A 17,239-nucleotide genomic window follows, 5' to 3' on the forward strand; every position below is an offset into this window, starting at 1 on the left:
GCTCCGCCCCTTCACATTCATGAACTCAAACCTCATCAACGTGAACACAAGACGGAGCGCAGCGCCACACATCAGTGTGTGTGTGTGTGTGTGTGTGTGTGTCACCTCTGACAGCAGGAAGGACTCGGCCTCGTTGTGAAATGTGTCGAGCAGCAGGGTCAGAGCCTCCCTGATCGACAGACAGATGTTATCAGTAAATCGGTGATTGATTGATCAGCTGTTGGAGGAAATCAGAGTGCCTCTGCGAGCTGCGAGCTCCGCCCCTCACCTGGTGACTGTCTGTTTGATTGGACGCTCCTGCAGCAGGATGCTGTGGTTCATGGTGGATGCCGTCTCATCGTCATCTTTCTGTAAAAACAAAGACTCAAATCATGCAGTGGCGTGACGACGATGGGTGACCGGGTCACACCCTGGTTTATATGCTGTGTGTGTGAGTGAGTGTGTTTACGTGTACCGTGCGGGCCAGCTCGATGCTGATGGACGATCTCTTGACGAGGCACAGCCGGACATCCCAGTCGAACTTCAGACACTGCTGAACGAACTCGAGCCCACCCAGAGTCTGCGCGCTGAGACGCACAGAAAGACACACACAGGGCACAATACTGCTTCCTCTAAGAACCCCTCCACAATAAAAGCAGCTGGAAAAATCCACTCACTAAGTGGATTTCTGAAGCTTCGCAGACTTTAGACCCAGCCGGTTTAACAGGTGAGGTGACTGGCTCTCATCGTATCTGAGGGAGTTTAACACCTGCAGCGTTTAGTCTGTTTAAATCAAGCTCTGGTTCGATCCCCCTCGGTGCGGTGCAGGCATGAACACAGTAACCACACTCGGCTGCAGAGCAAAACGAGCGGTTCACTCATGGTGCGAACGTGACCCGACCTGAACCAACTACCAGGAACACGTCACAAGCTGGAGCTAAAAGAGGTCCCGTAGCCACGTGTTTTTGTATTCTCACCCTGCACAGGTCTGTACAATAATTGGATAATTGGAGGTGAGCTTCCCTCCCTCCAAAACATCTACAGGAAGCGGTGCCTGAGGAAAGCGGGGAGGATCATCAAGGACTCCAGTCACCCCAGCCATAAACTGTTCAGACTGCTTCCATCAGGAAGGAGGTTCTGCAGCATCCGGTCCCGTACCAGCAGACTGAGAGACAGCTTCTTCCACCAGGCCATCAGACTGCTGAACACGTCATAGACACCTCAGCTTCACTACTGGAACTTTAACATTATGCACTCCATACTGTACAGTAACGCCACTGTTTTGCACATATTCAACTCTGTATATTTTATTATTATTTTTTTTTTTTTTTACTATTTAATTTGTAAAAATGTGTATACACACACACACACACACACACACACACACACACACACACACACACACACACACACACACACACACACACACACACACACACGTAGGAAAATATTTAGCATACACATCCAGAAATGCATACACTATTATATATCGTACATATATTTATTAGTTTCAGGTTGGCCATTCTTGTATTTTGCTCGTTTGTGTTGTTGTGTTTGCACATCTCTGTTGCTTGTGGGGCTCGCACACAAGAATTTCACTCGCATGTGCTGTGCCAGTGTGCCTGCACATGTGATGTGACAATAAAAGTGATTTGATTTGATTACAGGCTAGCAGCAAGTCGGGAAACAACCCAACTTCTCAGGTTTCTCCCACACACCTTGTTCCTGTGTTTACTTGTGCTGGTCCCGTCCCCAGACACACCTGGCCAATGAGCGGACTGAACACTGATGTGGTTTGCTTGAAGTTCACTTGGATTTTTCTCTGTGTGACAACAAACCAAACCACAGGAAGAAGGTGTGAAAACGCCCCAGAGGGTCGAAGTTTCAGCCCTCGGGCCATCGCTGGGTCACCTGTGCATGCTCCATGATATACCATTCTATGCAGACGACACACAGCTGTACTCACTGCTGCTCGACGGGTGTTAATGGTGCATGTCCCAAACTGAACAGACGAGACAGAAATATTTGCTCGAACATATCTCTGATCTCAGGTCTGAAAAATCACATCGACAAACGTATTCATATCTGAAACTGGGCCATATCATACCGTTCACAGTGTAATGTTGGGCAACGATAAGAAAATGAAATATCGCGATAGAATATGGGTAAAATGCGCATGCGCAGTGCCTTTGTTTTCATACGCACATGGTGGACAAATCATGGCGGTGACGCAGAACGAGAAGAGCGAGAGCGGATCGTTGAATGAAACTGATGAACCAGAACTGGTTTGTAAAAACGCTGCAGCTTCACTGGTGTGGAACTGGTTTAGCTTTCGTCCGTCAGATTCACAACAAAGCACTATTTTTGGTAGCGCATGCTAGCGGGCCGCCGTTATTACCGTGTTGTTTGGAAAATACGGCGCACTTAAAATCAATCCATTTTTCTGAAAGTCGACAGAGCCCCTTATAATCCCGTGTGCCTTATGTATGAACTCTGGTTGTGTTTACTGACCTCGAAACGATTTTATGTGCACGGCGCTCGAAAATCTGTCACATGTTTCAGTACGACTTTGCTGAGCTACGAAGTCGCACCGCTTGATGGATTGTCGGAGCGTTACGGCTGTCGTAGGCGGGGCCTCGCGGAGTGATACGTGCTGTGCTTCAGCATAATGTTACCGTACTGTGTGTGTTTAACCTCTTTTAAAGTGTTGTGGATGTTATACATGGTTATGCTGAGGATGTGTCGGCCAGTTTCCACTGAAATGCCTTTTGGTTAAACTGTCAGCGAGGAATTTGCATTTGCACTGTTACATGTTTATATAACTTTAATGCAGATAAAAAAAACAGCTGCTTGTTGAAGTGGAAATACATTGATGGTTTTTTGCACTAATAAAGTTGAGTAGTTGTAAAGTATTTTGTCTCGTGTCAATTATATCGTCAGTTATATCGTTATCGCAAATCTTCAAGTGTATATCGTGATAAATATTTTTGGCCATATCGCCCTGCTCTATGTGGAACTGTCCGTACAGCACACTCCAGATCAGCAGCAGCAGAGCTTCATGCACATATGAGCACGTCACGCCAGTACTGAACGCACTTCATTGGCTCAGATTACAAAGCTCTCACTGTTAAGAACCCAGCACACCTCTCAGGTAATCAGCTGCACATCTTAAACTGTCCCACAATCATATCTCAGTCTGCTGACCTGAGGTCAGTTACAGCACTGCAGCCTTAGTCCTTATAAACCAACACACGTCTGTGTGAAGCATGTTGAGTGTACTGAAACATGACGAACGGGCTGTCTCAAAGACTTCAGGACACGTGACGCCGTAAAGACACCGACAGCCAGCAGAGCGCCAGGCGGACCGACAGCTGTTCACAAGTGATAAACACTCATTGTTCCACCACAGGAAGTCCAGCCAGGCTCCGCCAGGATATCACTCTCTCTCACACACACACACACACACACACACACACACACACACACACACACACACACACACACACACACACACACTGGGGATTTGTACAGGCAAACAGACACACCGCCTAAAACAGCAAGGACGTCGTTGGTGTGTGAACCCAGAGCTGGAGCACTGTGCGTGCGTGCGTGCGTGTGGTCATTACTGCTGCTGGTGTAACAGCAACCACAGCTCTGCTCTCTGTTATTATGTCTGAACCACAGACCACAGATCAGCTGGAAGAGGACGCTCCCCTACAGAGATGCTGAGTTCAGGCACGGCTCGGAGACCCCGAGGTTCTGAGGTTCTTACTTGTGGAGGAACTCGTCATGTCCGCAGACCTTCAGCAGGTAGTCGTCCACGTTCACATGGTCGAGGTCGTCCTGAGCGTAGCACAGAGTCTGGTAGATGAGCAGGTCCACGGTGGACGAACCTCAGACACACACACACGCTGCAGTATTATAAACAGGTGAAGTATAACTCTACACACGCACGCACAGCTGGATGCCATCAGCAGGTCCTTTCAGGGTAAAATAACATCACAGCGTAATTTAGCGTTTCTTGGACATAAAACTGACTTTAAGAGGACAAACTGACTGAATTCCTTTAAACTGCACTGGCAGACTTTTGAAGGGTCAGTGCTGTTCTGTTTGCTCTCCTGACCTTTAACCCCTGAGCTGACCTGACTGACCCTCCGGGGAAATAATGGCGTGTCCCAGATGAATTTTAAAAAGCAAGATGGCAGCCAGCGCGCCGGTCGCGTTTGGGTATTGCATATTCATACGAAGCTAACGTTTTCAGTCAGACATTTCTATCCTCACGGAAAAACCAGACGTCTTACTGTCACAGGTAAAGGTGAGCGGCTCTCTGAAGTGCTCACTGATGACCGTCACCTTCACACTGACCCCCAGGCCCTGATGGAGCTCTTCGTGGCCGACGGAGGGCGACCACACAAAGCCGGCGTTCTTTGAGCGGTCACAGCACGGGTACGCCGAGCGCAGCCTGAGGGCAAAGACAGGTGAGAGGGCAGCAGGTGGAGACGCCTGCAAGGGAGAGACAGAGGATTGTGACTGAATGTGATCGTCACGGCAACAGGCTACTCACACATCCAGCGTGTGGCAGAACGCTGCCACCTCCTCGTCACGCTCCTCCGACACCTGGAAGAGCTCGTACCCGAAACCGTTCATCCTAGTGCCCAGCGACACCTGCAGGACACGCAAAGACAGCCAATCAGAGACTCTCACACACACAGTTCAGAGTGTGTGTGTGTGTGTGTGTGTGTGGGGTCGACATTAAAGCGTGGCGGGGATTGTTTTACGTTTCATTTAAACATTGAAAAAACGTCTGAGGCAGGAAATGAAATTGAGGCTGCAGAAAAAGAAGAAGGAGGAAGAGGAGGAGGAGGAAGAATGTGGTGATGAGTTCGTGTTTTGAGGGAAATAAAAATGCTGAAACTGAAGCGTCAGTCTGAGCACGTCCAAGCGCGGCGAAGGAAGCGTGTCAGGACGCCGCCTGCCAATCTGGTTTCAAGTTACAGCTGGTGGAACTGGTCTGACTGGGTTCCATGCGAAGGGCTGGGAATCAAACCGCAGCACTTCTCCAGAAACCATCTGAAAACCTGGACTTCCTGTCAGGACTTCTGACAGGAAGTGACACAACTCTGAGCGCGGGGGTGTTTTTTCTAAATGAAGCCGCTGCACAGCTGCAGCGTGTCTGAACACAAACACATCGACAATGATGTAAATTCAGCTTCCTGCTCTCAGAAACACGAAGGAGGCGATTAACGCCCCTCAAAGACGAACACTTCCTGTTTTCTGCTGTCGCACTCAGATTCATGTTGGCTACCGTCAGCGCCAACATTTTAGCCGCCGTCTGTCTGCAGCTCTAACCTAACAGAGCTCAGAGCAGCAGCTGGGTGCCGACAATCACGTATATTGATCTACTGATCAGCAGTGCAAGCAGCTCTACGAGGTTTTGCAGATCAGGTGTGTCTGCACGGCGCCACGTCTTCCTGAGTGCGAACCAATCAAACTCACCCCAAACTGCCCACAAAGCACCAGAACAAACAGCAGAGAGAAGGAAGACCCGAGTGCACCGGTGACTCCTCTGTATTCAAATCTGAGGTCATCACAGCTGAAGCTTGGACCAAACCGGGCCGTCGACAGGTCGGCGAGCACGGCAGCAAATCTCCAACAGAACGAGCTGCTGCAGAGCTCAGAGAGCTGCGCATAAATAATGATGTCCTGTTTCTCACATCATCTCAGGTTGTATCTGAATAACTCTACGATCTGCTGAGGACCAGATCATCTTCAAAACCAGATCAACAACAAAAGCAGAACAATTTAAGGACCCCACCTGGACCAAACATGATCCAGGTGGGGTCTGCTGACATCAGGAGAGACACACTCAGCCACAATCTAACCTGGCCTTCAGAGAGTGTTAAGAACCAAGTGACAAAGGTCCAGGTGAAGCCCATCAGAATCCACCCCTGACTTATTAGCTGCTGGTGGCTTTGTTGACTTTTCTGCGAGTTAATTAAACTGATCGGTTCTGATGAACTCGAGATACGTATTGGGATTCATCTCAGCTGAACTGGCTGTGTGCTTCAGTTCAGCTCGAGTTTGATTCATGTGGAAACATAGTGACACCAAGGGTGCAGCGGGACCCTCGTTACAGAAGAAGCAGCTCTTCAGAGACAGAGATGCTGCTTATAATCACACACTGCAGTATTCAACAGTGTTAGAAATGCAATCAGAAAGAAATTGTTTAAGTGGCCAATCAGAGTACAGCTCAACACAAACAGCTGACGCACGACCTCAGAGGGGCTTACCGGGTCTGCAGAGACCGGACGCTGGTTCTTGTTGCTCTTGGGAACAGCTACGTACGTCCTGGGAGGCACCTGAGGGGGGAGCGTCTTGCTGCGGGCCACGGGCTTGCCTGATTGGTCGCCGTTGGCCCTCCGACCTTGCCAGCTGTCATTTAGTCGGGACAGCGAGTCGTTGATGGTGTCATAGTTCAGGTCTCCGGAGGTCACTTTGGGCCGATCCACGTTGGGCATGAACAGGTTCACGTCCCGCGGCACGGTGGAGGGTCGGGGGGGCAGGAAGGGGTTCTCGGACACTGCCAGTGGCGGGATGGGGTTTCTTGGTGGGATGGCGGGGGGTGTGTCATCTGGAAGAGCGGGAAAACCCTTTGGCAGAAACCCTGAACTGGATCCGGGAGAGTCCCCAAGGCTGGGCACAGAAGCATCCCTGAACTTGCAGACTTCAGAACTGTCCAGGATGTATGGGGACTCCTTGACGTAGCCGCCCTGAGGGGGGAGGGCCCTGGCTGGGGCGGACTGTGGAGACTGGGACCCTCCCGCTTGGTTCAGGGAGGATTCGGACCCGGAAAGGCCCATCAGCAGGTTTCCTCCCGGCGGGGAAGGTGTGGACTGGTGGCGCTCGATGGAGGGATTGGGGGTCTTGGAGCCGGTCTGGCTGGGTCCCGTTCCGCTCTTGTCCTGTCTGAGTTTGGACAGGGCATCGTACTCCATCTGCAGGGCCTCAGCCAGGACGATCTCCTTCTGACTGAGACCCAGAGCCTCCAGGCAGCCCCAGCCCGCCTCGCTGCTCTCCTTCTGGGTCTGAGCCGCCGACATGCCACCTCGTAGCAGAGGAGGAGGAAGAGCTCGGTTGAAGCGCTGCTGGAAGAAGCAGTGACGTCACATGGAGCTGCTGATCAGCTGAGGATAGAGAGACAAAGAGGTGGTCAGCCAAAGCTACAACGCTTCACCCTGGAGCTTTATTCTGAAGGAATAACAGGAAGTTAAGGTGAAAATATGTCGTCTTTCGCAGCATTAATCTGGTTTACGCTCATAAACATAACAAGAACAGCTGCAGCTACGGAATTCATTTGAAAACCTTACTTCGTGATGACAAAGTCGGGTGTCTGCGCCACCGCCCGCTCGGCGGTGAAAGTCCCCAATCAGCCTTTTGGCTGAGGCCAGATAAATATCGCGCTACAGCAGGAAGTCCCTGCGCATCATCATTTTATCAAACTGACTGAAAGTCAATGATTTAAAAACTGGACCAGCTCCAGCAGAACTGACAGGTAATCAATAATAATCAATATTCATCAGTGAGCTTTTGTGTGTGTGGGGGTCAGCAGGATGATCAATAACTGACATTAATCAGAGAAATGACTGATTAAATTCTCATTTTTGATAATCGATCAATAAGTTAAATATAAATGTATTTTTGATAATTGTTCAGTCTTGATAACGATTAATGAAAGCAGCTTTCATCGCCACCTCAGCCCCGCCCCCTCTGCTAACTGACAATCACTCAGATTTAAAGTGTGTCTGTAGCCACGCGGCTCTGAGGCTGGCTGATGGGAGACGCTCATCATCGCTGACGAGCTGATTGGCTGCACACACCTGAACTCGTCCAGGATGCTCAGTGCGCCTGCTGCTGACTGTTTCTGACTTCCAGGCTCCTCCCCCTGAAATCAACGCACGAGCTGACAAAGAGCCGCAGTGTTTGCGTACCTGGAGCATAATTAAAATGAGAAAAACCAAGACAATTGCACACGGGTGTCTCCGACCCGGCTGCAGAAATCGAGACGTTCAAGACCGGCAGACGCGTCACATGGCGTGCGTCGCTGATGCCGCGTGACATCAGCAACTGAATCAGAGCCTGGCTGCAGATCTGATTCGTTTCGTCTTCTGTGGGACAAAAAACATCCGGGTTATCTGGGATTAAACAATCTGATCTGTGACGTCAGCTCGTCAGTGAGGAGCGGCTGAAATCTGTAGCCTGCGCTATGAGACCGGCTCCAGGTAAAGGTGCGTCTGTGTGCGTGCTCAGGTGGACTTTTGTACCTTCTGTGGGCGCCAGCAGGTGAGATAAAAGCTGCTGATTCGTCACAGGTAATAAAGTTCAGACGTGTGCCGATCAGCTGAAGATGAAACTGAACGCAGTTCCTGTTTTTTCCTTTTTCTCGGTTAGACTAAAAAGAATAAACGAACACAGTCGCTGACATGTTTCACCTGCTCGTTAGTTCAGAGTCAGCGTTATAAACTGACGTCGTCTTCATCTCATCTGTCGTCACAGCTCGTCTTCATCACGGCCTGTGCGAGTGTCGTCAGCACGTTAAATCGTGAACTGTGACTGCAGACGCGTGCGACTCGTCCGGACCACACGCACGCTTTAACCTAAGTGTGCCCTACATGTTATGCAGCCACCTGTCACCAGGCGGAGTCACAGCCCTGACGTTGCTACAGAAATGTGTGATAACACGCGATTAATCTAAGGCTGAATTTATTGCTGGTTACTCTGAAGGTGAAGAAGCGAGATGGTGGATATGACCTTTGCTGAAGGGTGGGTGGGCTCTCCCAGAGATGGGGCAAGGAGGCCGCTGCTCCTCCTCACCAAGGCGGTCACCTCGTCGGCGAGGGGCTCTGAGCGCAGGTTTTCACACTTGTCGCTGACTGAAGAAGTCACCTGATGATGATGAAACGCTTCACTGAAAACGTCCGGATGAACAGAATCAACTTTTTAGGGCTTCCTCACCTGGATGACTGAGCACAGCCTGATACGGTTTGCTCTCCATACATAATCTCCTCATTCTAAAAGCTGTATTAAAGTTTTGTTACAGAATAAAAATAAGATTGTGGGGCGATCGTGGCTCAAGAGTTGGGAGGTCGTCTTGTAATCGGAAGGTTGCCGGTTCGAGCCCCGGCTCTGACAGTCTCGGTCGTTGTGTCCTTGGGCGAGACACTTCACCCGTTGCCTACTGGTGGTGGTCAGAGTCCGGCAGCCTCGCCTCTGTCAGTGCGCCCCAGGGTGGCTGTGGCTACAATGTAGCTGCCATCACCTGTGTGTGGATGGGCGCAGTAAAGCACTTTGGGGTCCTTAGGGACGAGTGAAAGTGCTATACAAATACAGGCCATTTAAGAGGAATTAAAAAAAAAAAAAAAAAAAAGAGCAGATGACAGTGTTGACCTCACAGGTTCAAGGCTCTAAGCAACAAAGTGTGACGAAACCATGAATCATTAATCAATGCTCAATCAGGTGGATCAAGACTACTTATATTTATACGTCTTATCCGGTTTCTTTATCGATGTTTGCTGTAAACAGAACAGGTTTCACCAGTTACAGGCCTGCCCCGGTAATGACGTCATAGCCACATATTTTTGTTTGCAACTGTGAAAGCGTTTGCTGCACAGAAACACGAGCCCATCAACTGTGAAAATACACACTTTAGTTCAAGTTAATCATAACTGTAAGAGAGGTGTGGGTGACGTCATAGCGGACCCTGAACCTGTTAGTTTGCTAGCGGACAAACTGCGCAGACTCAGCGGAAAACAGGTGGCAGGTGTGATGACAGCGGAGCTGAATGTAATGAGTCCAAACATCTGAGCAGCAGATGCACAGTTACAGCGAGTCCTACCAAACTCCATTCAAAATACACGCGTTTTAACATCTTTCCCAGCGAGGGGCTCGGACCCGCGCAGTACTGCGGCGCCGTCAGTAACATCCGGTCACCTGCAGCCTGCGGGCCCCTGTAAACACGCCGGGCCTCTGCTGATCGGTCGTTGCTGTGCTTTTTTTTGGAAGTCGAATTTCCCAGAGGAACCCACCCGAGGGATTAATAAAGTTCTATCTTATCTGATGGGGGCTTTGGGGGGGGGGGTTCCCACCCACATCGCGCCGCGGAGGGCGGTGGCGAGCACCCGCTCTGATTCTTAGTGGTAAACACCAACCTCCGACTACAGCGACCACCCACGCGGACCAAACACAGGCCGAATGACCCAAACCCGAACACAGATCCCGGGTCAGGGCCCAAAAGCAGCCCAGGTCCACAAGGACGAGAATCGGCTTATTTATGGAGGTTTTCCAACAGAGTTTGGTTGAAGCTCCTCTCCGAAGAAAGACGTCCGGTGAAGCAAAGGGACCGGCCGCGGCCACAGCTACCCCCCGCCCTCCGGACACAAGTGCGTCAGAGCCGTTAGCAGTGCGGCGGCAGGTGCGGACTCTTACCTGAGTCGGTGCTCGCGGTGCCCGGGAGCCATTTTACACCGTGTACCGTCCCACAAATCACACCGGTCCCTCCGCCGGGTCTCCCGGCAGATTAACGCTCTGCGCTCGCAACTACGGAGGTTTCCTCTAAGCACTGGAAGCACCAGCTCCGCGCGCTCAGCCTGTGGCGAACAAAGCAGGCGGCTCCGGCGGTGCTCCAGCCGGGAACGACGAACTCTGCGTCTGTCTCTGCCGCCAGCTGCGGACCTGCGCAGTCAAGCCACAGAGAGCACCACTCTTTCCAAACCTTTCCAAAATAAAGCGGAGATGACGTCACATCATTCAATGACTGCAGCGGACGACTCCCGGGGGTCCAGGCCCCTCAGCCTGAGTTCAGTATGTAGCCCACTGAGCTATGACACGTAATATTTTAATGAACAAAAATCCCTTGTTCACATGCTGTGAAAAATGTCTGAACATTTTATTTACTGCCACATTTAAACTACAGAAGATGAGCCGAGTGCATTCAGCTTTCCAAAAACCTTCAAAATAAAAGCTGTGTAAGACTTTAAACCCCCAACATTTTTTTTGTTGGCTTTTTCTGATTTTTCAAGACTTGAATAAACAGATCTGACCAATCATAGCACTGCGTTTGGTAACAAGCATCATCGTAGCATCAGTACTAAATACACAGTGATGTGAAAAAGTAAAATAATCCTGTTTTCCCTCAGACTCAAAGCTAGGTGCCTCCCAGGGTCAGTCGGCTCTGTGAAATGATTTCTTTGACATCCGGAAGTACGTCTGAAAGCTTCGACTCCGGGATCAAACCAGGAAATTCTCCTCCTGCTGCCTTTTCCTGAGAATCCAGTCTTCACCTAGAAACATCAGAACCAGCTCAATGCCACTTTCTGTCCACTCCATTTTTTTCACAGCATGATTTTTCAGGAATCATTTTTCGGTATTTTCAAGTGAGTTAATACCCTACACGACGTGTGCGGAACCAAAAACATCTGAATTTCAAGTCGTTTATTCGTTACATACTGAGTGTATAAAGGCCTAGGGTGGGTGTTTAGTCTGTTTAAACCCAACTCTGGTTGGTTTTCTTTTCGGTGTGGTTCGTTGGTGCAGGTGTGAATACAGTAAGCATACTTGGACCAAAACAACAGAGACCCTTTTGGAGAAGGTGTTCTCGATATGGTTCCAAACCAACTCCAGAGAGGTTTGTTAATGGTGTGAACAGGATCAGACCTCGATCTGAACCAACAGCCCAGCTACTGTAGCCATGTCTGCATTGTATTCTCAATGTGGGAAGCTACTATGAATGTGCACAGGTCTGTACGGGCTGGCAGCTAGCTGGTTAACTTAAATTTTCAGTTTTCTCACACACCACATTCCTCCTGTGTTTAGTTTTACTGCTCCTGTCCCAGACACATGTGACCAGTGGGCAGACTGAACATTCTCACGTTGTTTGTGGTGATGCATTTTGGTTCGCTTGGAGTTCACTTCAATGTTTCTCTGTGTGAAAACTAACCAAACCACTGGGAAAAACTAACCAACATGGTAAGTGTCCTTACCATGTTGGTTTTGGGGGAGTACAGATTTCAAACATGCCTTATTAAAGTCCCCAGCAACAACATGAACGCCCTCTGGATGTAAACAATGATAACTATGGCTACTGTTAGCTCGCAGGTAGATAAAAGGGCCCGCACTGAATGGACATGGCCTCCAAGTCTGGTGAGCAGTGACTTTTTATAATTCTGTATGCATTATGGCCCCCCTCCCTTACCAGAGTTTTGTTGCGGTCCTGGCTCAGGTGCAGGGAGAGGAGTGCCGTCTGTGTTGCTTGCTGTTCCAGACAATAGCCCATGGAGCACCTGCTGGTCTCACAATCTCTGAATACTGTGTGTCTAATCTAAAGTAAAGTCCAGGTTCAGGCTATGGATGATATCTATCGATTCCTGACGAGTGAAAGTGATCAGTGATTGCAGCAAGTCACAATAAAAAGCATAAAAAACACAAAAACGTGCACAGTAGTCGGGAGCGCTGTGACACCGCGTACACGTCTGTACGCACCACCAGCTTGGCGACTCGTGAGTTTACTACCTCATTAACTGATCTGGACCAGAATAAACAACTATATGTGTGAAAACACCCTCAGACTCCGACATCCACCAAAAATGAAACATCATTTAGAATTTAGACCTTTTTATAAAGAACAGGTCGGCTGAGTCTGTGCAGAGCATGATTTGTGGACGGGTCAACAGTTGTTCTCACTGTTTTGTGGGCTGTAGATTAAGGCTGGACTCAAAAGCAGACTCAAATGAGGCGCTGTGACTGAGTCAGAAACCGCAAACAGTCATTGAGAAACCCGTAGCAGTCAATGAGTGTGACAAGACAGGAGAGGCCGACAGTCCTGATCCTCAAGGATCGCCAGAAGGAACCGGCCCTATCCAATTACTGGCCAATAACCTGCATCACTACCACATGGAAGCTCCAGTCAAGCATCATAGTGACTAGGATGAACAGGGATATTGCCTACATGAGTGGGACACAGAAAGGAATCAACAGGAGCACCCGAGAGGCAAAACACCAGCTACTGGAAGAAAGAGCAGTTCCCCAAGACTGCAAGACTGTGCACTGCTTGGATTGATTACAAGAAGGCCTACGACTCAGTGCCCCACACCTGGATCCTGGAATGCCTAGAACTATACAAGATCATCAGGACCCTAAGAGCCTTCATCAGGAACCCAGTGGGGATGTGGCGTACAATACTGGATACTTCAAACACACAGCAAAAGTCATCATCAAGTGTGGGCCCTACCAAGGAGATGCTCTGTTCCCACTGCTGTTCCAGGTTGAACCCCCTCAGTGAGATCATCGACACAACTGGCCATGAATCCGACTACGGAACGAAGCAATCGTCAGTCGCCACCTCTACATGGATGACATCAACTTGTATGCCAAGAGTGAACGAGACATCAATTCGCTGATCCACACCACTAGAATCTACAGCAAGGACACTTTAGAATGTCTTTCGGACTGGAGAAGTGCAGTCAAACAAAGAAAGCCCCAACAATCATATGACCCCTTTTGAGCAAGCACTTTGGCAACAGTGAGAAGGAAGATAAGTAGTGGCTTGATGAGCCAGGCTGGTTAAAGCAGAAACAGGGAGAGAACAGAGTTGGTGCAGAGAAGTCGAGGAAACGATAAAGAAGCCGACTGACCCTAACCCCTAACCCTAACCCTGAAATCTGGCAAGGATTGGATGCTTGAGCTGGTCCTTAAATGTCAGAGGTGACTCCAGCTGAGGCCTGACTGCAGAGAGAGAACCCACCCACGCCCGGAGCGAGGAGAAACCACACCTGGCCTGGACTCAAAGGTGGGGAAAAAAGAGACTCCAAGGGTGTGTTCCAAAAGTCCCTCCTATCTCCTACTTCTAACCTCTGTTCCTTGACCTCAGTCACATTTCCAGTATTGGAAACGTGGGTAGGAGAATCGCTAAAAACTTAAGAAAAGAGAAGAACTGCGTGCTGAGAACTGGAACAGCCTCATACTTGTCTCACCGCTGTGAGAGACGAGTATATGTCCACCAGATGTCCACAATATTGAACCTACAATTTATAGATGATGGACTACAAAATGTGCACTTTACTTTGCCACTATATTTTCTAAACCCGGTGTTAGAAGTGACTTCTCTCTGCTGAATCTGTGACAAATAAAAGTGTTAGTGTGTCAGATTAATGGGGCCTTAACCCTCACCCTCAATGTTGCCATTAAACTAGAAAGCCAAGCACGCATACATGCATGTGTCACAGTAACGTGGGACGGCTCGTGATCAGACGGTAAATGGCATTCCTGTACTTCTGCACATCGTCCAGGTCACCTGTTCACACAGACTTCAGTTTGTAATGATGCAGCTCTCCTGTAGATGAATCCCGAGCTCCACCTGAGTCCTAATCCTCAGACCCTCAGACCTTTGCACAGTGCTCACTGGTTTCTGTCACAAGAGTTATTTGTTAAATCCAAAGCAGACTGATTCTCCTTCAGCCTCCTCTCATGTATCTGCCTCGCTGTTTTCAGAGACAAACACTTGAACCTGAGCTCACACTGGATTATTTTGGTTAGCGGACCTGCAGCGCCCTCCCTCCTCAGGATTGTTGAGCCACTAATTAACATTCTCTCAGCTGATTGTTGGTTTTTACTGTGAACTGCTAATTGTTAGATCACCCTGTGATGTCACAATAATTTACCTCATTGAATAAATCTGTCCAATATAAGATAAAAAAAATCAAATCTCAGTTTGTTATGTTTTCCTGCTGTGATCCAGTGGAGCATCTTTCCTGTTTAGGAATTCTGTGAGTGCAGTAAAATTCCTCCATCATCACTGATCCCAGTTGACCTGAACATGAATCCTAAATCCTGTAACACAACAAAGGACATTATACTCAAACACACTTTGATCAGTTACTATAGATCATAATGATGAGCTCATACAGGAACAACTCCACAGGAAGTCGTTTTTATTACAGCAGGGTGGCGTTCAGAGTTCAGCTGTGAGTTTGCCCTTTGACCCGGGGGATGGTGTCAGGGTTTCAGCCTCGTTTGCAGGGAACCAGAGCTGCATGGAACATAGTTGCAGTGACTGCTGAGGCCGTTATGACGTGCTTATTTAAAATGAAATAAGGAAGGAAGCTGTGCAGGTGCACAAACAAGCGAAGAGGTGAATTTGATGATTTGACAACTGAAATGGATGCGATTGGTTCGTTGCCTCTGTCAGCTTCATGCAGATATGCTCTTTTTTCCCCACAGAGAGATGATTATGGGTAATTTTTTCTTTTATGGTTAAAATGTTATTTGTGAAGAAGTTCATGAAGTCATTACTAGTTAACGTTAAAGGGATGGTTGGCTCAACAGAGCTCTGACTGTTTGTCAGCCTGGCTACAGAGCTGAAGAGAAACCTGGGGTTGTTCTTATTTTCTTCAATCAGTGATGAATAGTAAGATGTTCTGGCTTTGCGGAGGGCTTTCTTATAAAGCAGCAAACTATTTCTCCAGGCTAAATGATGATCCTCTAAATTTGTGACACGCCATTTCCTCTCCAGATTACGAGTCATCTGCTTTAGGCTACGTGTTTGAGAATTATACCACGGAGTCAGGTACTTCTGATTAGAGACCTTAGTTTTCACAGGAGCTACAGTATCCAGAGTCGTACGTAGTGAGGAGGTGAAATTATTAACAAGATATTCGACCTCTGTTGGGGTAGCGTTCAATGGAGTAATCTCCAAATATGAGACGGTATTTTCAACCTGTGTGAAGTACACAAAGCAAAAAACAGCCTTTCAGTGTGAAAAGGACACGCTTTACACTACAGAGAAAGGTTCACTGCTTCGGGGTTTTCATCTTTCTCCTTTAAAAATAAGCAGGAATCATCTGCCAGCTCGTAAAATCTGAATTCAGTAATGCTTGAAAAGAAGTTTTGCATCCAGCAACCAGCAGGAACAGAAATATGGAGACTGCACAGCCTTGTTTTAAACTTAGCGAGTTGGAATCAGAGTGTAGTCATCCTCACAGGACTTCCTGATTAAATACATCCGTTAAAAAAAAAAGGTTTTTAACAGTTAGCTCCATCCCTCGCTTTTCCAAGATGGAGATAATGGAAAACATCTGGATGTGATCTTTCAGAAACCAGCAGGTGAAGTCACAGTAGCTCTGTCATCTTTAAAGCGTGTGGTTCTGTGAGAGCAGCATTCGTAACAGGCGCGAAGCTTTCTCACGCTCTCTGCACGTCTGTCTGGCGAGAACCAGCTTCTTCTGAAAGGTGAGCATGGGAATCTTCGCCATCATTACCTGCACTCACACATGCAACCAGGTGCTTTGTGAAACTGTTAGCTCCAGGAGTGAAAACACTTCCAAACAGTCCAGATGTGTCTGCGCTGGAGTTAAGAATAGGTGAGGAAATGGAAATAAAGCAGATGTTGTTTATCAGATCAGACTGGTGACCCCTGCAGAGTGAGGCGTGAACCATGGCCAGACCGCCGACTTACAGACTCCTGGGCTCAGGTGTTTGGTGGCCCCTCATTAACCTTTTCTGATGATCACAACTTTTCCTTTCTCCAGTAATTAGCCTCAGCCTAAAGTAAGATTTACACACCTGTACAAAGAACAGTTCTAACTGGAGAACACTGCACCTTACTTCCTGTTTAAAATGCTTCAGAATAAGTGCTCACAAAGGTGCCCGGAGGGGTGTCAGGCCTCCAAACTGACAAATAAAATACAATTCAACTGAAAGCTTCACATGATTCTTTGTTTTAAACATAAAAAACAAACGATCATTCGAGTTAGTCGAACTCAAACTTCTTCCACTCACAGGCTGAGCAGGAGCACAGCGCCACCTGCTGGATAAACAGAACTCAGCTCCACCCAAATGGCACATCATCAGGAATGTGAGGAAAAACGTTTCCTCGGCTCCTCCTCTGTGGTTTCAGCTTTATATTCACCATCACTAACATGTAAATGATTGATTCTTTCTTTACTGGTGGTTTTTGTCTCTCATATAAGTCATTTTTAGACACTTTGTTTTCTCCGTTTCTTTCACTTGAAGCTAAGAATTACATTTCATCCATATAAATCTGTTCTTATTGATAAAAAGACACTAAATTCCTGCGCTGAGGTAGCCAGCGCAGGACAATGAAGACGTGCAGGAGACCAGCACTGCAGGCAAACATGACCTCCATTGTCTGCTCTCCATTAATGAAGCAGGTAACAAAACAAGCACTGAAGCTCAGAGAAGCTCTGACGGC

General features: G+C 48.4%; 2 protein-coding genes across 7 annotated transcripts in view; both read right to left on the reverse strand.

The window, feature by feature from the left end:
* Window positions 1-10,706, reverse strand: part of pik3c2b (phosphatidylinositol-4-phosphate 3-kinase, catalytic subunit type 2 beta) — a 45,454-nt gene extending 34,748 nt beyond the window's left edge. For all 5 annotated transcript variants that reach the window (XR_014911828.1, XM_085407727.1, XM_085407726.1 and 2 more), the window contains exons 1-8: window positions 10,462-10,706; window positions 6,270-7,163; window positions 4,544-4,644; window positions 4,281-4,441; window positions 3,752-3,872; window positions 455-566; window positions 269-348; window positions 106-169 (exon numbers count right to left, since the gene is read on the reverse strand). Coding sequence is in view for 4 of the 5 variants with exons in the window: in XM_085407727.1 (XP_085263853.1) it covers window positions 106-169; window positions 269-348; window positions 455-566; window positions 3,752-3,872; window positions 4,281-4,441; window positions 4,544-4,644; window positions 6,270-7,079 (1,449 nt within the window). In the remaining variant the exon portion in view is untranslated. The remainder of the gene's footprint in view (window positions 1-105; window positions 170-268; window positions 349-454; window positions 567-3,751; window positions 3,873-4,280; window positions 4,442-4,543; window positions 4,645-6,269; window positions 7,164-10,461) is intronic.
* A 4,232-nt stretch (window positions 10,707-14,938) lies between these two features.
* Window positions 14,939-17,239, reverse strand: part of LOC146670689 (actin-associated protein FAM107A-like) — a 26,708-nt gene continuing 24,407 nt past the window's right edge. Inside the window, exon 4 of one of the 2 annotated variants that reach the window (XM_085407738.1) lies at window positions 14,939-17,239. This exon is cut by the window's right edge and continues 1,643 nt beyond it. The gene's annotated coding sequence lies outside the window, so the exon portion shown is untranslated. The other variant, XM_085407737.1, reaches the window with a different exon arrangement.

The sequence above is a fragment of the Rhamphochromis longiceps genome, linkage group LG5 (genome assembly GCF_057381845.1).
Source record: "Rhamphochromis longiceps isolate RC_006_pf linkage group LG5, R_longiceps_female_GT1.1, whole genome shotgun sequence".
Taxonomy (NCBI): domain Eukaryota; kingdom Metazoa; phylum Chordata; class Actinopteri; order Cichliformes; family Cichlidae; genus Rhamphochromis; species Rhamphochromis longiceps.